This window comes from Lithobates pipiens, unplaced genomic scaffold (genome assembly GCF_037356315.1).
Source record: "Lithobates pipiens isolate NorthernLeopardFrog02 unplaced genomic scaffold, aLitPip1_a1.2 Scaffold_35, whole genome shotgun sequence".
NCBI lineage: Eukaryota > Metazoa > Chordata > Amphibia > Anura > Ranidae > Lithobates > Lithobates pipiens.
The window spans coordinates 12,596,507-12,618,964 of NW_027507811.1; the positions used below are offsets into that span (position 1 = coordinate 12,596,507).

The window sequence follows — 22,458 nt, forward strand, 5'->3', positions numbered from 1 at the left end:
TAAAATCACCACAAGATGGCGGTAGCAATTACTGCGCGTAGAACGCTCAGACAGGAAGTGATGAAGATTAGGAACAGGAAGTGATGTCAGAAAAAGACAAGGAGTTCTGTAAGGTAAACAAATGAAATTCTAGGAGAGAAAAGAACAAGGTGGAGAGGAGACATCACTGGATTACACCGAGGAGGTGATAAGATATTATTTTATATTTACACTCAGTAACCCCCCCCCCGTCATGTCCGTCCTCTTCCTCCATAGTCACTGTGATGTCTTTTATCTCCAACATCCACTACTACAGACATATCACATCCTGTATATTGGATATATTTTATAATATGTGTCCAGATACATCCTAAATATAGAACCATTTATCCAACTGTCCATCCAGAGCCTCTGGTTTATAGACCGGATACATCCTAAATATAGAACCATTTATCTAACTGTCCATCCAGAGCCTCTGGTTTATAGACCGGATACATCCTAAATATAGAACCATTTATCTAACTGTCCATCCAGAGCCTCTGGTTTATAGACCGGATACATCCTAAATATAGAACCATTTATCTAACTGTCCATCCAGAGCCTCTGGTTTATAGACCGGATACATCCTAAATATAGAACCATTTATCCAACTGTCCATCCAGAACCTCTGGTTTATAGACCGGATACATCTTAAATATAGAACCATTTATCCAACTGTTCATCCAGAGCCTCTGGTTCATAGACCGGATACATCCTAAATATAGAACCATTTATCCAACTGTCCATCCAGAGCCTCTGGTTTATAGACCGGATACATCATAAATATAGAACCATTTATCCAACTGTCCATCCAGAGTCTCTGGTTTATAGACCGGATACATCATAAATATAGAACCATTTATCCAACTGTCCATCCAGAACCTCTGGTTTATAGACCGGATACATCCTAAATATAGAACCATTTATCCAACTGTCCATCCAGAGCCTCTGGTTTATAGACCGGATACATCCTAAATATAGAACTATTTATCCAACTGTCCATCCAGAGCCTCTGGTTTATAGACCGGATACATCCTAAATATAGAACCATTTATCCAACTGTCCATCCAGAGCCTCTGGTTTATAGACCGGATATATCCTAAATATAGAGTCATTTATCCAACTGTCCATCAAGAGCCTCTGGTTTATAGACCGGATACATCCTAAATACAGAGCCATTTATCCAACTGTCCATCCAGAGCCTCTGGTTTATAGACCGGATACATCCTAAATATAGAGTCATTTATCCAACTGTTCATCCAGAGCCTCTGGTTTGTAGAGCCATTTATCCAAATCACATGACCACATAGATAAGGACTGCTGTCAAGTGAATGAAAAGATATTACGGAGATTTTAGATGAATGCTCTGCACACTTTTCCAATTCTTGCAATACGTGTTCAAACTGACCAACTGCATCAAAGTAATCCCTCTCTGGCCAGTCCCGACTCTACTCAAAATGCAAATACGTTTCTGCTTACTGCATGCTAAATTATAGTGACCATATGGGGCAGACGTGGCACAGTTGAAGGGTATTTAACCTGACCGGAGAAGTGAGGAGGATTCTGGGAGGTCACATGACATCACTCTTATCTCTATTAATATAACACAGACCTGACCTGAGAGGTGAGGAGGATTCTGGGAGGTCACATGACATCACTCTTATCTCTATTAATAAAACACAGACCTGACCGGAGAGGTGAGGAGGATTCTGGGAGGTCACATGACATCACTCTTATCTCTATTAATATAACACAGACCTGACCGGAGAAGTGAGGAGGATTCTGGGAGGTCACATGACATCACTCTTATCTCTATTAATAAAACACAGACCTGACCGGAGAGGTGAGGAGGATTCTGGGAGGTCACATGACATCACTCTTATCTCTATTAATAAAACACAGACCTGACCGGAGAAGTGAGGAGGATTCTGGGAGGTCACATGACATCACTCTTATCTCTATTAATATAACACAGACCTGACCGGAGAGGTGAGGAGGATTCTGGGAATGTACCTAGTGATAATTTAATTGTCCACAGGATAAACAAAGTAGTGAAGAGGAAATCTGAGCAGTTGAAAAACAGACAGCCAATCCCATGATCCATCTTTAGAAGGACACAAGGATCTCTACAAGGACATCATGATGGACAATCAGCCGCCCCTCACATCACCGGGTAAGAGGAGACTTTATTGTAAAGGAGAGAGCAGTACGGAGGCTCCACCTAGATCCCCCATCATCTGATAAACACATAGAAACAATGTATTCAGTCAGTGTGTGTGTTTCCTACAGATGGGTCCAGTAATGGGAACCCACCAGAGAGATGTCCCCGTCCTCTGTATTCCACACAGGAAGGTCACACCATCCCCCACCATCATCAGGTAGGTGGAGTTGGAGCATCTGCGACTGCGAATTCCAGACTGCATGAGATAATCATCTATGAGGTCTCTGGATTTTTGTGCTTATGGTTTGAGGATGACCATTTTTATCATTTTGTGGTTTTAGGGTGAAGAACTGGTTGATATAAAAGTCGAGGTGAAGAAGGAAGAAGAGGAGATGTATGTGATGGGTGCTCAGCAATGTATGAAGGAGGACAAGGTTTTGAGTCCCAATAAAGAGGAGGAATCTTCTCTGTATATCAGCTCAAGTGAGTAATGAGCAGAAACTTGATTACATTTTAACTTTTTCTGTCGAAGTCCACTTACGTTGCTATAATCCAAAGCTATGCTTCTTGAGAACCTGTTAGCACCCAAGTGTTGACTCAGCAATAATTATAGACAGTTTAACTGAAAGCAAACACTTACTGCTGGACGAACATGGCAAAAGTTAATTTCCATTCTTCAGTATAATGTGATATTTCCAAGAAAGAGTTTGAAGGAAGTTCCACCTCCATTCCTCACAATAACGAAGACATCAATGTCCTACACTATTTCAGTGTGCCATGACTGGTTTGCTTATTTTGTCCATTTTATTAAATGTTTTGTTCTTCTGCATTAGTTTCACAACAACTAACGTACATTTCATTCCACACATTATGATCCAAAAATGAGGTGGGGATATTGTACACCTTCCTAGTCTTCTAGGAACCAATGATGCTTATGACCTGCTCAACGTGAAGTAGTCATTCAGTTGCAATAGCAATATCACCACCAACCGAATGACCAGAGCCAGAAGGCAGGTGAACAGTCCAAATTTGGCTGATTGGTTTGCCTATTTTGTAAACATCAAAAACTAGAGTTGGAAACAAAGCCTGCATTGCCCCAAACTTGAACATTATCCCTACTGTACACCATATTAAAGGTTCTCCTCCATTCTGCCACACAACCTCATGTTACCAACAGCTGCGGTAGAAGCACTGTACACCATATGAAAGGTCCATCTCCATTCCTCAATATAACGTCATGTTCCCAACAAATGAGGAGGAGATACTGTACACCATATGAAAGGTCCATCTCCATTCCTCAATATAACGTCATGTTCCCAACAAATGAGGAGGAGATACTGTACACCATATGAAAGGTCCATCTCCATTCCTCAATATAACGTCATGTTCCCAACAAATGAGGAGGAGATACTGTACACCATATGAAAGGTCCATCTCCATTCCTCAATATAACGTCATGTTCCCAACAAATGAGGAGGAGATACTGTACACCATATGAAAGGTCCATCTCCATTCCTCAATATAACGTCATGTTCCCAACAAATGAGGAGGAGATACTGTACACCATATGAAAGGTCCATCTCCATTCCTCAATATATCGTCATGTTCCCAACAAATGAGAGGAGATACTGTACACCATATGAAAGGTCCATCTCCATTCCTCAATATAACGTCATGTTCCCAACAAATGAGGAGAAGATACTGTACACCATATGAAAGGACCATCTCCATTCCTCATTATAACGTCATGTTCCCAACAAATGAGGAGGAGATACTGTACACCATATGAAAGGTCCATCTCCATTCCTCAATATAACGTCATGTTCCCAACAAATGAGGAGGAGATACTGTACACCATATGAAAGGTCCATCTCCATTCCTCAATATAACGTCAGGTTCCCAACAAATGAGGAGGAGATACTGTACACCATATGAAAGGTCCATCTCCATTCCTCAATATATCGTCATGTTCCCAACAAATGAGAGGAGATACTGTACAACATATGAAAGGTCCATCTCCATTCCTCAATATAACGTCATGTTCCCAACAAATGAGGAGGAGATACTGTACACCATATGAAAGGTCCATCTCCATTCCTCAATATAATGTCATGTTCCCAACAAATGAGGAGGAGATACTGTACACCATATGAAAGGTCCATCTCCATTCCTCAATATAACGTCATGTTCCCAACAAATGAGGAGGAGATACTGTACATCATATGAAAGGTCCATCTCCATTCCTCAATATAACGTCATGTTCCCAACAAATGAGGAGGAGATACTGTACACCATATGAAAGGTCCATCTCCATTCCTCAATATAACGTCATGTTCCCAACAAATGAGGAGGAGATACTGTACACCATATGAAAGGTCCATCTCCATTCCTCAATATAATGTCATGTTCCCAACAAATGAGGAGGAGATACTGTACACCATATGAAAGGTCCATCTCCATTCCTCAATATAATGTCATGTTCCCAACAAATGAGGAGGAGATACTGTACACCATATGAAAGGTCCATCTCCATTCCTCAATATAACGTCATGTTCCCAACAAATGAGGAGGAGATACTGTACACCATATGAAAGGTCCATCTCCATTCCTCAATATAACGTCATGTTCCCAACAAATGAGGAGGAGATACTGTACACCATATGAAAGGTCCATCTCCATTCCTCAATATAACGTCATGTTCCCAACAAATGAGGAGGAAATACTGTACACCATATGAAAGGTCCATCTCCATTCCTCAATATAATGTCATGTTCCCAACAAATGAGGAGGAGATACTGTACACCATATGAAAGGTCCATCTCCATTCCTCAATATAACGTCATGTTCCCAACAAATGAGGAGGAAATACTGTACACCATATGTACAGGATATAATGTATAGATATATTTTTATAACATAATCCTGCTTTAAACTTCTCCACAACTTTATCCCTGGCATGTCTGGTGTGTTCCTTGGACTTCATGATGTTGCTTGTTCACTAAGGTTCTAAACCTCTGAGGGCTTCACAGAACAGCTGTATTTATACTGAGATTAAATTACTCACAGGTGGACTCTATTTAGTAATTAGATGACTTCTGAAGGAAATTGGTTCCACTAGATTTTAGTTAGGGGTATCAGAGTAAAAGGGGCTGAATACAAATGCCCCCCCCCCTTTTCACAGATTTATTTGTAAAAAATGTTGAAAACCATTTATCATTTTCCTTCCACTTCACAATTATGTGCCACTTTGTGTTGGTCTATCACATAAAATCCCAATAAAATACATTTACGTTTTTTTGGTTGTAACATGACAAAATGTGGAAAATTTTAAGGGGTGTGAATACTTTTTCAAGGCACTGTATATGAATTTTGAATACAAGGAGTAGAAAAACAAACGTAACATATTTAAAAATTTCCTTCCAATAGATGGACACTATTTTTCGAACAGCAATACATGTGAGAGTTATCTTACTACATCTCCGGGTGGCACTGCAGAAGACAGCGACATTACAGAATCTCCTACAAAAGTAACATTTTACTGGTTGGTAAAACCATTGAACCATTCTCATCCTGAGGAATCTTCTGATAAATCCCATACTATGCCCTCAGATCTTCAGCTAAAATCAATTGTTCCTTCCATTCCTGAGGAATCTTCTCATAAATTCCATACTATGACCTCAGATGTCCATCTAAGATCATTGAATCCTTCTAATCCTGAGGAACCTTCTCATAAATTCCATACTATGACTTCAGATGTCCATCTAAGATCAATGGATCCTTCTATTCCTGAGGAACCTTCTGATAAATCCCATACTATGACTTCAGATGTCCATCTAAGATCAATGGATCCTTCTAATCCTGAGGAACCTTCTCATAAATCCCAAACTTTGACTTCAGGTGTCCATCTAAGATCATTGAATCCTTCTAATCCTGAGGAATCTTCTCATAAATTCCATACTATGACTTCAAATGTCCATCTAAGATCAATGGATCCTTCTAATCCTGAGGAACCTTCTGAGAAATCCCAAACTTTGACTTCAGATGTCCATCTAAGTTCTCACAGTGCTGCTAGATCAACAAATCCAGCCGATCCCCAGAAATCCTCTTCAAGCCGTAAGGGAGCTCACATAGGTGGGAGCTCACTGCCATGTTTAGTGTGTGGGAAATCATTCACTAGGAAAACCGCACTTGCTAACCACCTGAAGTCTCACAAGGCCGAGCGTCCTTATTCTTGTTCGGAGTGCGGAAAATGTTTCCCTAAGAAACAAAGACTTCTTAAACACCAGAGAAGTCACTCAAGTGAGCGTCCCTTTTCCTGTTCAGAGTGTGGAAAATGTTTTAATGAGAAACACCTCCTTCTTACACATCAGAGAATGCACACGGGTGAGCGTCCCTTTTCCTGTTCAGAATGCGGGAAATTTTTTTCGAATAAAGGATGCCTTCGCAAACACGAGAGAATTCATTCGGGTGACCGCCGCTTTTCCTGTTCAGAGTGCGGAAAATGTTTTTCTAACCAAAGAACCTTTCGCGATCACCGGAGAATTCATGGCGAGGATCCCTTTTCCTGTCCGGAGTGCGGTAAGGTTTTTTCTAAGAAAGAAAACCTGGTTATACACCAGAGGATTCACACTGGTGAGCGCCCCTTTTGCTGTTTAGAGTGCGGAAAAAGTTTTTCTGAAAAAGGAACCCTTCGCAAACACCAGAGAACTCATACGGGTGAGCGTCTCTTTACCTGTTCAGAGTGCGGTAAATCTCTTTCCAGTAAAGGAAACCTTCGCACACACCAGAGAATTCATACGGGCGAGCGTCCTTTTTCCTGTGTAGAGTGCGGAAAATGTTTTTCGGACCAAGGATACCTTCTTAAACACCAGAGAGTTCATACAGGTGAGCGTCCCTTTTCCTGTTTGAAGTGCGGAAAAAAGTATTGTGACCAAACAAACCTTCGGAGACACCAAAAAAAAGGATGCTGCTGAACCGTCCATATTTATGTTCAAAGTGTGGAAAATATTTTTCCAAGAAAAAATCTTTGTTATACGCCAGAGAATTCCTTCAGGTAAGCATTCTTGTTCATGTTCAGTGTGCGGAAAATGTTTCCTGCATGCCATAGAACACCTGGAGCATAAAAAATGAGTTTATAATGGGGTACATCCTGGCAAAAGTCCTGTTTTTATTTATAGGTGGAGCTTTTTTGGATGAATCTTCTGTTGGCTTCTTCTGTTTCTCTGAAAATTCCTGAAAAGACACAGCCCAGAGCATCCGAAAAACTTTCAGACTGTGGTAAATGTTGTACAGATCACATACTGTAAGTCTAATCAGATAGAAGACGCCTGTGTCGCGTTTTGTCAAATGTACGGTGGCTTTTATCAGATGGAACTGTTCAGTCCATAGAACACCTGGAGGATAAAAAAATTTGTTTATAATGGGTTACATCCTGGCAATAGTCCTGTTTTTATTTATAGATGGAGCTTTTTTGGATGAATCTTCTGTCGGCTTCTTCTGTTTCTCTGAAAATTCCTGAAAAGACACACCCCAGAGCATCCGAACAACTTTCAGTCTGTGGTAAATGTTGTACAGATCACATAAGTCTAATCGGAGAGAAGAGGCCTGCTGATGCGTTTCGTCAAATGTACGATGGCTTTTATCTGGTGGAACTGTTGAGCCCATAGAACACCTGGAGGATAAAAAAAAGAGTTTATAATGGGGTACATCATGGCAATAGTCCTGTTTTTATTTATAGATGGAGCTTTTTTGGATGAGTCTTCTGTCGGCTTCTTCTGTTTCTCTGAAAATTCCTGAAAAGACACAGCCCAGAGCATCCCAAAAACTTTCAGACTGTGGTAAATGTTGTACAGATCACATACTGTAAGTCTAATCAGATAGAAGACGCCTGTGTCGCGTTTTGTCAAATGTACGGTGGCTTTTATCAGATGGAACTGTTCAGTCCATAGAACACCTGGAGGATAAAAAAATTTGTTTATAATGGGTTACATCCTGGCAATAGTCCTGTTTTTATTTATAGATGGAGCTTTTTTGGATGAATCTTCTGTCGGCTTCTTCTGTTTCTCTGAAAATTCCTGAAAAGACACACCCCAGAGCATCCGAACAACTTTCAGTCTGTGGTAAATGTTGTACAGATCACATAAGTCTAATCGGAGAGAAGAGGCCTGCTGATGCGTTTCGTCAAATGTACGATGGCTTTTATCTGGTGGAACTGTTGAGCCCATAGAACACCTGGAGGATAAAAAAAAGAGTTTATAATGGGGTACATCATGGCAATAGTCCTGTTTTTATTTATAGATGGAGCTTTTTTGGATGAGTCTTCTGTCGGCTTCTTCTGTTTCTCTGAAAATTCCTGAAAAGACACAGCCCAGAGCATCCCAAAAACTTTCAGACTGTGGTAAATGTTGTACAGATCACATAAGTCTAATCAGATAGAAGACGCCTGTGTCGCGTTTCGTCAAATGTACGGTGGCTTTTATCGGTTGGAACTGTTCAGTCCATAGAACACCTGGAGGATAAACAAATGAGTTTATAATGGGGTACATCCTGGCAAAAGTCCTGTTTTTATTTATAGATGGAGCTTTTTAGGATGAGTCTTCTGTTGGCTTCTTCTGTTTCTCTGAAAATTCCTGAAAAGACACAGCCCAGAGCATCCGAAAAACTTTCAGACTGTGGTAAATGTTATACAGATCACATACTGTAAGTCTAATCAGATAGAAGACGCCTGTGTCGCGTTTCGTCAAATGTACGGTGGCTTTTATCAGATGGAACTGTTCAGTCCATAGAACACCTTGAGGATAAACAAATGAGTTTATAATCGGGTACATCCTGGCAATAGTCCTGTTTTTATTTATAGATGGAGCTTTTTTGGATGAATCTTCTGTTGGCTTCTTCTGTTTCCTAGAAAATTCCTGAAAAGACACACCCCAGAGCATCCGAACAACTTTCAGTCTGTGGTAAATGTTGTACAGGTCACATAAGTCTAATCAGAGAGAAGATGCCTGTGTCACGTTTTGTCAAATGTATGATGGCTTTTATGGGGTGGAACTGTTCAGTCCATAGAACACCTGGAGGATAAACAAATGAGTTTATAATGGGGTACATCCTGGCAATAGTCCTGTTTTTATTTATAGATGGAGCTTTTTTGGATGAATCTTCTGTTGGCTTCTTCTGTTTCTCGGAAAATTCCTGAAAAGACACACCCCAGAGCATCCGAACAACTTTCAGTCTGTGGTAAATGTTGTACAGGTCACATAAGTCTAATCAGAGAGAAGATGCCTGTGTCACGTTTCGTCAAATGTACGATGGCTTTTATCGGGTGGAACTGTTCAGTCCATAGAACACCTGGAGGATAAAAAATTTTTTTTATAATGGGGTACATCCTGGCAAAAGTCCTGTTTTTATTTATAGGTGGAGCTTTTTAGGATGAGTCTTCTGTTGGCTTCTTCTGTTTCTCTGAAAATTCCTGAAAAGACACACCCCAGAGCATCCGAACAACTTTCAGTCTGTGGTAAATGTTGTACAGATCACATAAGTCTAATCGGAGAGAAGAGGCCTGCTGACGCGTTTCGTCAAATGTACGATGGCTTTTATCTGGTGGAACTGCTCAGTCCATAGAACACCTGGAGGATAAAAAAAAAGAGTTCATAATGGGGTACATCATGGCAATAGTCCTGTTTTTATTTATAGGCGGAGCTTATTAGGATGAGTCTTCTGTTTGCTTCTTTTCTGTTTCTCGAAAACTCCAAATGGTGGGAGTCACCGAATATAAAGGCTGCATCTGCATGTGATAAGAAAGAAATGAGTCCGTTGTATATTGAAGATAATATCAAACTTATAAATCTAATAAAAGAGAAATACAGGAAGCACAATGGAGCTCACGTCCCCCCGTAGTTCCAGCCTCACATCCATATTACATCTCCAAAATAATCCTCTAAATGTATGAAAGCTGTATGGACATGTAGGACTTGGCTTTTCCATCACAATGATGGCGGTAACCATAGAGCAGTGGTCATCAACCCTGTCCTCAGGGCCCACTAACAGGCCAGGTTTGCAAGATAATTGAAATACATCACAGATGATATCATTTGCTGCTCAGAGATTGCAGTATTCTAGTCTGCATCTCCCCCAAGGTAAAACATAAAACTTGGCCTGAAGGAGAAGGGATCTCACCGCTCCAGGAGCACACGGCACAGTGGTGTAGTGGTTGGCACTCTCACCTAGCAGTAAGAAGGTTCGCTGGTTCAAATCTCAACCACGACACTACCTGCCTGGAGTTTACATGTTCTCCCTGTGCCTGCGTGGGTTTCCTCCGGGTACTCCGGTTTCCTCCCACAATCCAAAGACATGCAGGTAGGTTAATTGGCTTCTGTCCAAAATTGGCCCTAGTATATGAATGGGGACCTTGGAATGTGGGCGCCTTGAGGGTAGGGACCAATGTGAGTGTGCAATGTACAGGGATGGGGTCTATTGTAGACACTCACTCAGGTTGAACTGGATGGACTGGTGTCTTTATTCAACCTTACTAACTATGAAACTATGAAACTATGAAACATGTACGCTGTAAACTGTCTCTTCGTCTGGGAAGCCACAGGTGCTGGCTATTACCACTAACAACAGACAAAAAAAAAGCTCTGGACTGCCGCACTCTTCAGAAGAGTGCGGCAGTCCAGAGCTTGTTTTTCGTCTGATAAAACCTGGCCCGCTATTGGGCCCTGAGGACAGGGTTGATGACCGCTGCCGTAGAGGACTACAAAGTAAGGACTGTTGTAAGTACTATGCGCTATTCTCCATCAGCATTGACCGTGCTTGTTGGGTATTTGTTATTTTACGAGTAATAATAAAAATTAAAAAAAACAAATGAATAAAAAAAGTCCAATGAGGTTTTAAACTTCCAGCCACATGGCTAAAATAATGACCCTATGTATTAAAGCTTTGTGAATTGGGCCTCATGTTGTATTTCAATGTTCAGTTTGTTGTCTATCCTATAGTTTCACATTTATAAATATTAAAGCTCTATCAATCTGTTGTTTTTCTTTTTATTTTTTGTATTGTTTGGATTTGATGTGAGGTATAATCTGTGTGTGCAATCATCGATGTACCCTAATAGAAGCATGAACCATGAGGCAGGGTGTCAGGACCTGGATCATCTGCTGGTGGTGCTGTGCTTCCCAGAGTGGAAGGTTGCAGTTCCTGTGTCTACCAGCGGGTGTCTTCCAGCAGATCTCAGTAATCAGTTTCCATCTGATGCTGGCTGCTGATAGGGTATTTAGGTCCTCCTGACTAATGTCTCGTGCGCCAGTGATTTTTGTGCTGGGAGAGGTGATTTGGGGGAGGAGATGGAGAGCATTTTGTACCAGAAGGGGATAATTGGGGGGATTGTGTTAGAGGGGGGAATTTGTGCTGGAACGGGTGTTAATGGGGGGAGAAATAGATTTGTAGTGGAAGGCCAATTTGGGTAGGGGGTTTATGCTGTAAAGGGAAGAATATTTGTGTTGAGAAGGGGAATGGAGAAGATTTGTGTTCAGAGGGGGAGTTTGGGAAGGAAGAGGATTCATACTAGAAGAGGTATTTGGGGGGAGGGGATTTGTGCTAGAAGGAGGATTTTTTTTTGGGGGGGGGGGTCGACTGGTTGGAGTGAAAAGTTTTCTACTATAAGAGGGATTGAGGGGGATTTTTGCTAAAAGGGTGAAATGGGGAGAATATTGCTTGCAAGGGGAATTTTGCCCCTCTGGACCCCAACGTTGTGTTTTACACACAGCTGACTCTTGCACTCTTTTTGTTTTGTACCCCTGACCCCTCTCTGTAGGGAAAAGGGGACCCCACCATGCAGGATAAATGAGAAGCCTTGTGTATAGAGGGCAGGACACTGTGTACAGTGGGTGAATTTGGTATACTTTCCAGGTTGTCATTTCTAATCCGATAATTAAACCACATCTAATATTTAACATGATTTAACCACACCGACTTCTTCCCCTGACACACTTAGGTCATGTATCCCTGAGATGTCCTTTTATTCTCAAGTTCTAAAGTTGGGAGGTTTGTGATGTTAGGTAGCAGGGCAGCTGGTATACATTTCTAACTGTCTCAAGCTCAGTAGTGGATGGTGCGCTATGGCTCATGGGAATCCTTTAACATGGGCCTTCAGGGTTCCACCCTTGGGATGGCCCTCTGCTAGTTCTTTCCCATCTAGAACCCTCTAAAGGCAGTCAAACCTGGCTTGACCACATGAACCATCAGCCTTGGAGCTACAGACACCACTGCAGTGGCCGGGGACTGTTTCATAGTCACTGCTATCCCAGCCAGGAAACCGAGGGAGCATCCAGCACAGCTGAGAGTACAAACTTTTCACCCAAATGCCAGTATGTGAGTGTGTTTTTAATCATATTAAAGCTCTTTTTTAAACGTATTTATTATGCTTAGAGCGGCGCTGCTCTTTCTCCCCTCTTCTCTTGTTATTATAGAGTTACTTCTGCTCTTCTGAGCCGGCTGCCGCTCCTACCTTCAACCAGAACCTTTAACATAGGTCTGGATTCAGAGAGGAAAATGGACTAACTGGACTTCCACCACCCTTGTTTTATCTATTACTACTACTTATTTTTTTATTTCACCAGTTGCTCCTGCCAGCGCTCCATTCTACCCTCTTTAATCAAGAATAATGAAATGTCCAGACTAATGAAATATTTTTTTTAATCACTTAACTAAATAATTCAACCAAATAAGGTTCTGTACATTCGGCCACTCCCCAGTTGGTAGCAAAATAGCCTGATAACATTGCATAAACAGAGATACACAAAAGTCTTTAGAGAGACAGACCTGTGGCCTGGCCCACTGGGATAAAGTCCAGGTGTCCCCCGTCTTACCTTGTCTTACCCTCATACTACCATCTTTCTCAGCTTCTGGGTGGAGAGGAGAGCATATGAAAGGTCCATCTCAATTACTCGATATAATGTCATGGTCCCAACAAATGAGGAGGAGATACTGTACACCATATGAAAGGTCCATCTCCATTCCTCAATATAACGTCATGTTCCCAACAAATGAGGAGGAGATACTGTACACCATATGAAAGGTCCATCTCCATTCCTCAATATAACGTCATGTTCCCAACAAATGAGGAGGAGATACTGTACACCATATGAAAGGTCCATCTCCATTCCTCAATATAACGTCATGTTCCCAACAAATGAGGAGGAGATACTGTACATCATATGAAAGGTCCATCTCCATTCCTCAATATAACGTCATGTTCCCAACAAATGAGGAGGAGATACTGTACATCATATGAAAGGTCCATCTCCATTCCTCAATATAACGTCATGTTCCCAACAAATGAGGAGGAGATACTGTACACCATATGAAAGGCCCATCTCCCTCCCTCATCCATCTCTCAAAACATAACGTAGGATGCAGTTATTAAAACCACCACAAGATGGCAATATCACTTACTGTGTGTTGAAGGCTCAAACAGGAAGTGATGTAGAGTAGGAAAAGGAAGTGATGTAAGAAAAAGACAAGGCGTTTATATAAGGTAAACACAGGAAGTTCTGAGGGATAGAAGAACAAGGATGAGAGGAGACATCACTGGATTACACAGAGGAGGTAATAAGATCTTATTTTATATTTACACCCAGTAACCCCCCCTCCCCTCGTCATATCCGTCCTCTTCCTCCATAGTCACTGTGACGTCTTTTATCTCCAACATCCACTACTACAGACATATCACATCCTGTATATTGGAGTTATTTTATAATATGTGTTCAGATACATCCTAAATATAGAACCATTTATCCAACTGTCCATCCACAACCTCTGGTTTATAGATCACATGACCACATAGATAAGGACCACTGTGAGGTGAATGTAAGGCTATTATGAAAATTGTAGAGGAATGCTCTGCACACTGCTATACACGCTTAAATATTTCTATATTTTGGAATTCTTGCAATATGTGTTCAAACTGGCCAACTGCATCAAAGTAATCCCTCTCTGGCAGGTCCCAACTCTACACAAAATGCAAATACATATCTGCTTGCAGAATACTTTAATGGACATAAAATTGTGCCAATATGAGGCAGACAGATAAAGCTGGAGGGTATTTAACCTGACCAGGTAGGTGAGGAGGATTCTGGGAATGTACTTACCGTATATACTCGAGTATAAGCCGAGATTTTCAGCCTCTTTTTTGAGGCTGAAAGTGCCCCCCTCGGCTTATACTCGAGTCATCGCCGTCTGACTGCTCGATCAGCGTATCGAGCAGACAGACGGCGGACATACTACAATTCGAAAGCCGCGCCTCCGCCTGTGATAGGCGGAACACTCAATTTCCCAGCAGTCAGTGTTCCACCTATCACGGACATCCGCTCATCCTCATACTACGGACGAGGATGAGACGATGTCCGTGATAGGCGGAACACAGGCTGCTGGGAAATTCAGTGTTCCGCCTATCACAGGCGAAGGCGGAGGCGCGGCTTTTGAATTTTAGAATGGCCGCAGAGGCGCCGACGAAGAGCGGCGATCCTGGCAAGGCACGGGACGGAGGCAAGGCAAGGCACGGCACGGGACGGGACGGAGGCAAGGCACGGCACGGGACGGAGGCAAGGAGGCAAGGCACGGCACGGGACGGAGGCAAGGCACGGGACGGAGGCTCGGGACACAGGTAGGCTGGACACACACACATGGACACACACACACAGGGATGGATGGATACACACACACACAGGGATGGATGGATGGAGACACACACACACAGGGATGGATGGATGGAGACACACACACACACAGGGATGGATGGATGGATGGAGACACACACACACAGGGATGGATGGATGGATGGACACACACACACACAGGGATGGATGGATGGATGGACACACACACACACAGGGATGGATGGACGGACACACAGGGATGGACGGACACACAGGGATGGACGGACACACAGGGATGGACGGACACACAGGGATGGACGGACACACACACAGGGATGGACAGGCATGTCTCACCCTCGGCTTATACACGAGTCAATAAGTTTGCCAGTTTTTTTGGGGGTAAATTGGGGGCCTCGGCTTATATTCGGGTCGGCCTATACTCGAGTATATACGGTAGTGATAATTTAATTGTGCACAGGATTAATGAAGTAGTGAAGAGGAAATCTGAGCAGTTGAAGAACAGATGCTGATCCCATGAACCATCTTGAGAAGGACACAAGGATCTCTACAAGGACGTCATGATGGACAATCAGCCGCCCCTCACATCACCGGGTAAGAGGAGACTTTATTGTAAAGGAGAGAGCAGTACGGAGGCTCCACCTAGATCCCCCATCATCTGATAAACACATAGAAACAATGTATTCAGTCAGTGTGTGTGTTTCCTACAGATGGATCCAGTAATGGGAACCCACCAGAGAGATGTCCCCGTCCTCTGTATTCCACACAGGAAGGTCACACCATCCCCCACCATCATCAGGTAGGTGGAGTTGGAGAATCCACGACTTAAAAATTGTAATTATTCAAAAATGTATGAGCTATTCATCTCTGAGGTCTCTGCGTATTAGTGCTCATGTTTTTAGAATATTTATTTTTTATCATTTTGTGGATTTAGAGTGAGGAACTCATTGATATTAAAGCTGAGGTGAAGGAGGAAGAAGAAGAGATGTATGTGATGGGTGATCAACAGAGTATGAAGGATGAAGATAGGAATCCCAATAAAGGGGAAGAATCTTCTCTGAATATTAGCGCAAGTGAGTAATGAGCAGAAACCATTCACATGTTACTTTTAAAGGTTAAGGCCACAAATGTCTCTATAATTCAAAGCCATCCTTCTTGAGAACCAGTTCGCACCCCCGTGCTGACTTACCAAGATCCAAAGGCAGTTTAACTGGAAGCATACACTTACTGTGGATCAACATTACAAAGGCCCATTGCCATTCTTCAGTATAATGTGATATTTCCAACAAAGAGCTTGAAGGAAGGTCCACCTCCATTCCTTTTAATAAGGAAGACTTCAATGTCCGTACACTATCACACAGTGTGCCATGGTTGGTTTGCTCATTTTGTCCATTTTATTAAATATTTTGGTTTTCTGCATTATTTTTACAATTGATTGCTTTTTCATGATATGGTCCATGTCATTCCTCACATTATGATCCAAAAAATAGGTGGGGATATTGTACACCATCCTAGTGTCCTAGAAACCAATAACGCTTATGGCCTGACCAGCGAGAAGTTGTCATTCAGTGGCAGCCGAACATATAAATCTGGCCGCTTGTTTTGCTTATTTTGTAAACCATGAAGGACTAGATTTTAAAGCAAAGCATGCATTGCCCAAAACTTGAACCTCATCTCTGCTTTGCACCATATGAAAGGTTCTCCATTCTTACACACAACCTCATATTACCAACTACTGTGGTAAAAGCACTGCATACCATATAAGAGGTCCATCTTTATTCCTCAATATAACGTCATGTTTCGGACAAATGAGGAGGAGATACTGTACACCATATGAAAGGTCCATCTCCATTCCTCAATATAACGTCATGTTCCCAACAAATGAGGAGGAGATACTGTACACCATATGAAAGGTCCATCTCCATTCCTCAATATAACGTCATGTTCCCAACAAATGAGGAGGAGATACTGTACACCATATGAAAGGTCCATCTCCATTCCTCAATATAACGTCATGTTCCCAACAAATGAGGAGGAGATACTGTACACCATATGAAAGGTCCATCTCCATTCCTCAATATAATGTCATGTTCCCAACAAATGAGGAGGAGATACTGTACATCATATGAAAGGTCCATCTCCATTCCTCAATATAACGTCATGTTCCCAACAAATGAGGAGGAGATACTGTACACCATATGAAAGGTCCATCTCCATTCCTCAATATAACGTCATGTTCCCAACAAATGAGGAGGAGATACTGTACACCATATGAAAGGTCCATCTCCATTTCTCAATATAACGTCATGTTCCCAACAAATGAGGAGGAGATACTGTACACCATATGAAAGGTCCACCTCCATTCCTCAATATAACGTCATGTTCCCAACAAATGAGGAGGAGATACTGTACATCATATGAAAGGTCCATCTCCATCCCTAAATATAACGTCATGTTCCCAACAAATGAGGAGGAGATACTGTACACCATATGAAGGGTCCATCTCCATTCCTCAATATAACGTCATGTTCCTAACAAATGAGGAGGAGATACTGTACACCATATGAAAGGTCCATCTCCATTCCTCAATATAACGTCATGTTCCCAACAAATGAGGAGGAGATACTGTACACCATATGAAAGGTCCATCTCCATTCCTCAATATAACGTCATGTTCCTAACAAATGAGGAGGAGATACTGTACACCATATGAAGGGTCCATCTCCATTCCTCAATATAACATCATGTTCCCAACAAATGAGGAGGAGATACTGTACACCATATGAAAGGTCCATCTCCATTCCTCAATATAACGTCATGCTCCCAACAAATGAGCTGGAGATACTGTACACCATATGAAAGGTTTGTTTCACCATAACAACGTCCATAATGCACACATACTGTTGCCTTAGTATGGTTTGGGTGTACCGTCTAGTCAGGTTTGTATTGACAATTTGCTGTTATGATTGCATCCTATTGAGTACCAGAGCTCTGGGAAAGTTTAGAATGCTGAACTGATATATATGCCTCCTGAATGCAAGGTGTATAAAAACAAAAATAATATAGTAAAAAATTTCCTTCCAACAGATGGACGGTATCATTCAGAGACCAATACATGTGAGCAACGTCTTATGACATCTCCAGGTTGCACTGCAGGAGATGGTAACATTGCACAATCCCCCAGAAAAGTAACATTTTACTGGTTGGTAAGACCAATGAATCGTTCTAATCCTGAGAAATCTGATAAATCCCATACTATGACCTCAGATGTCCATCTAAGATCAACGGATCCTTCGAAACTTGAGGAATCTTCTGATAATAAATCCCATACTATGACTTCAGATGTCCATCTAAGATCAACAGATCCTTTGAAACTTGAGGAATCTTCTGAGAAATCCCATACTATGACTTCACATGTCCATCTAAGATCAACGGATCCTTTGAAACTTGAGGAATCTTCTGATAATAAATCCCATACTATGACTTCACATGTCCATCTAAGATCAAGGGATCCTTTGAAACTTGAGGAATCTTTTGATAAATCCCATACTATGACTTCACATGTCCATCTAAGTTCTCACATGGCTGACAGATCAACAGATCCATCACATCCCCGAAAATCCTCTTCAAACCATGAGGGAGTTCACACTAAAGGGAGCTCATTGTCATGTTTGGTGTGCATAAAATCATTCACTGAGAAAAAAGAACTTCTTAAACACCAGAAAATTCAAGAGTTTGAGCGTCCTTATTCATGTTCGGAGTGTGGAAAATGTTATTCTCACAAAAGAAACCTTGTTATACACCAGAGAAGTCACACCGGTGAGCGTCCCTTTTGCTGTTCAGAGTGCGGAAAATGTTTTTCCGATAAAGGAAACTTGCTGAAACACCAGAGAACACATACTGGTGAGCGTCCCTTTTCCTGTCCGGACTGCGGAAAAGGTTTTTCTGAAAGTGGAAATCTGATGAAACACCAGAGAACACACACCGGCGAGCGTCCCTTTTCCTGTTCCGACTGCGGAAAATGTTTTTCTGAAAAAGGAAACTTGCTGAAACACCACAGAATTCACACGGGTGAGCGTCCCTTTTGCTGTTCAGAGTGCGGGAAATGTTTTCTTTTAAAGGGACACTTTCTGAAACACCAGAAAATACATAGGCGTGAGGGTCCCTTTTCCTGTTCAGAGTGTGGAAAATGTTTTTCTAAAAAAAAAGAAAGCTTTCGTAAACACCTGAGAAGTCATACGGGTGAGAGCGGAAAAGGCTTTTCTGACCAGGCAAACCATCATAGACACAAAAAAAAGTCACACTGATGACGTATTTAAGTGTCGAAAATATTTTTCCAAGAAAGAACCCCTTGTGATAGACTCACCCGGGACAGGGGCTTTTGGAGGGGACTGGATGCTAGCCTATTGCCTGCTGACTATGGGCTCTGGCATTTGAGGGCGCTACAAACATTTAGGAAGATGTTCTGTTATGTAATGCAAAAGGACATTATTAAAATGGCCATGGTGGTCTCTGCCAACTTGGGACTCATAGCAGATTCTGATGTCATCAGCAAGCCACCTGTCTGGGGCCCTCTGTCATATTGTGTTTATTGTAAGTAGGTCTGCTATTGTCTGAAGGTGTCCTGTGTTTATACTTATGATAATGTGTATTGTGTCTTCTGAGCTAGAAGATGGCAAGTCTGACCTGAAAGGTCAAACCTCTGACTCACCTAGGCTGGTTAAATGACTAGTTAATTAGCTCATGTTAATTTATGTTTCTGGTTACAGTTTGTATTGTTAGGGTAATATGATCAGGATTGGGGAACCTCCTTCTCAAGTGTATAAAAGCCTGTATTCTTGTTCAAATAAAGCGTTCCAGCTTTGCCGCCAAACAAGTCATGCCTAGTTCTTGATTGTAATATGCGGCTATAATATATAATATCTACATTCAGACTGGAGGAAGCGGTATATGACAAAAGCACTCAAGCGGAGGGTGGGACGTTCCGTTACATTCGTGGCAAGCAGTGGAATTGTCAGGTGCAAGTATGGAGATCGAGATGCTAAGAGGTCTCCCCTTGCAGCTAGGTGCAGCGCGCTCCTGAAGTTGGGAACAGGAAGCGCGGTGCCCGAAGAAGCACGGGTGGCCGGGTGCTTGCTAATAGTTCGATGAGCTCGGCCGTTCACGGGATGGATGGAGCAGGGCGGAGCTGAACTTGCTGTGTTCAGATGAACAGAGAAACCAGGAGCCAGGCACAGATAGATCAGTCCAAAGAATACACAGGGGCGAGCCAAGGTCAAACACAGGCAGGGTCCAGATACAAGCCAAAGGTCAAGCCGGGAGATCAGGAAGCAGAAGCCGAGTCCAGGAACAGGCCAAGGGTCAGACTATGAGATCAGGAAGCAAGGTCGAAGGCAAGCCGGGTCAGAATGGGAATCTCATATCAGGAAGCAAGGTCAAGGTACACAAGGCAGCTGAGGAGATAATCCAGCAAGGTCCTGTAGTTGCCAGCTGTCTTAAATAGGGCCACTGGCGCCAGCATTAGTCACGCCAGTTGTGCGCCGTCGCGCAGCGTGCAGTATTGCGCATACGCCTGCGTCGATGCGCATTGATAAGAACCGACATGCGCCAATGCGCACTGATGCCCACCAGTATGCGCCGATGCACACTGGCATGCGCCAATGCTTGCTGATGCGCTAAACGCGCTCGTGCAAGTCTTAGGACTCTCCGTGGGTGTCCATGAGTGTTCAGGGCGGCATTGCCAGTACTGTGACCGCCATGTCCCTGACAGGAATGCTTCCTGCAGTCTGGGACATACAAACCTCCATCTGGATCCAAGATCCGGATACCAGGAGTGGTACAGATACCAGCCTCCATGGAAGTGTAATTCGGAAGGAGGTTGCGAGAGATGCAGATACAGCACAGAGGACCAGCGTCAGAGCAGGTCTTAAACATCAGAGAATTCCCTCATGTAAGCATCCTTATACATGTTCAGTGTACGGGAAATGTTTCAACAAAAAAAAGGAGCCCTTCTTAGACACCAGAGAATTCACAGGGGTGGGAGTCCTTATTCATGTACAGAGTTTGGAAAATCTTTGATCTTGGATAGGAGAACTTGTTCTCAACCAGAAAAGCCACACAGGTGAGCATCCTCATTCATGTTCATAGTGCGGGAAATGTTTCACTAGCAAAGAAACTGTCATGAATCAGGTGTGACCAGAACTGTGTGGACAACAACAGAGGAAACCAAACGTATGTAAAGTGAGATAATGTAATTTATTTAAGGTAAGTGAATATAGATACAAACACCTGCAATACAACACAGTGCACAACAAACCAACTACCGGACAGAGACTCACAAATAACAACAGTCAACAGGTATATGCAATAGATGGGGAATACCAGAATCATAAACGTAGCCAGGCCAGGGTCATCAAAGGGAGATCAGTAGATGGGGGTAAGGAGCAAACAGGACAGGGAGAAGGTGGACAGATCAGGCTGCAGGGCAAGGGTAAAGGTAACAGGGTCACAGGAGGGACAGGTTCAGGTTCCAGGTTCAGGTACAGGTGCAGGGTTCAGGTTTCAGGTACAGAGGATCGCAGGTGCAGGTCAGGGCTCAAGGACAATACCAAGGTAAGTGTGTGAGTGCTTGCTGGGTATTAATACACATCTCCTGCAATCAGCCTCAGGTGATGCCTGATCACAGGAGATAATGTCGGCTCCACACTGCCAGGAGACACCCGCTGGTGGACATCGGTACTGCAGCCCACGGATCAGACAGTGCCACCAGCAGGTGAAACCTTTCCTGACAGTTCCAGGCTGCCAGGAGACACCTGCTGGTGGACATCAGTACTGCGGCCTAAGGATCAGGCAGTGCCACCAGCAGGTGAAACCTTTCCTGACAGTTCCAGACTGTCAGGAGACACACGCTGGTGGACATCAGTACTGCGGCCCGAGCATCAGAAAGTGCCACCAGCAGGTAAAATCTTTCATGACAGTTCCAGCCTGCCTGTAGACACCTGCTGGTGGACACCAGTACTGCAAGCCAAAGGTCTGACAGCGTCACCAGCAGGTGAAAGCTTTCCTGGCAGTTCCAGACTGCCAGGAGACACCCGCTGGTGGACATCAGTACTGTGGCCCAAGGTTCAGAAAGTGCCACCAGCAGGTAAAATCTTTCAGGACAGTTCCAGCCTGCCTGTAGACACCCGCTGGTGGACACCAGTACTGCAAGCCAAAGGTCTGACAGCGTCACCAGCAGGTGAAAGCTTTCCGGACAGTTCCAGACTGCCAGGAGACACCTGCTGGTGGACATCAGTACTGTGGCCCAAGGTTCAAAAACTGCCACCAGCAGGTGAAACCTTTTATGACAGTTCCAGACTGCCAGGAGACACCTGCTGGTGGACATCAGTACTGTGGCCCAAGGTTCAAAAAGTGCCACCAGCAGGTGAAACCTTTCATGACAGTTCCAGACTGCCAGGAGACACCCGCTGGTGGACATCAGTACTGTGGCCCAAGGTTCAGAAAGTGCCACCAGCAGGTGAAACCTTTCATGACAGTTCCAGACTGCCAGGAGACACCCGCTGGTGGACACCAGTACTGCAAGCCAAAGGTCTGGCAGCGCCACCAGCAGGT

The 22,458-nt window shown here is 43.2% G+C and overlaps 3 protein-coding genes across 3 annotated transcripts in view; all 3 read left to right on the plus strand.

Moving 5' to 3' along the window:
- The window catches only part of LOC143956115 (uncharacterized), a 28,518-nt gene extending 17,312 nt beyond the window's left edge, over window positions 1-11,206 (plus strand). Inside the window, 1 exon segment of the mRNA XM_077466249.1 lies at window positions 6,385-11,206. Within this exon segment, the coding sequence (XP_077322375.1) occupies window positions 6,385-7,152 (768 nt within the window). The 3' untranslated portion in view covers window positions 7,153-11,206.
- The window catches only part of LOC143955529 (uncharacterized), a 171,775-nt gene that overhangs the window by 39,906 nt on the left and 109,411 nt on the right, over window positions 1-22,458 (plus strand). The gene's annotated exons all lie outside the window — the stretch shown is intronic.
- Window positions 13,666-19,723, plus strand: LOC143955760 (uncharacterized). Its single transcript, XM_077465883.1, has 5 exons — window positions 13,666-13,780; window positions 15,308-15,441; window positions 15,558-15,646; window positions 15,782-15,920; window positions 17,935-19,723. Exons 2-5 carry the CDS (start codon window positions 15,408-15,410, stop codon window positions 19,152-19,154), a joined length of 1,482 nt encoding a protein of 493 aa, XP_077322009.1. The 5' UTR covers window positions 13,666-13,780; window positions 15,308-15,407; the 3' UTR covers window positions 19,155-19,723.

Bases quoted from the DNA above. Each gene is read 5' to 3' on its own strand.
- LOC143955760 (XM_077465883.1), top strand. From the start codon at position 15,408: ATGATGGACAATCAGCCGCCCCTCACATCACCGG. The intron at 15,442-15,557 runs GTAAGAGGAGAC...TGTTTCCTACAG, and splicing joins GCCGCCCCTCACATCACCGG to ATGGATCCAGTAATGGGAAC. The intron at 15,921-17,934 runs GTGAGTAATGAG...TCCTTCCAACAG, and splicing joins TTCTCTGAATATTAGCGCAA to ATGGACGGTATCATTCAGAG.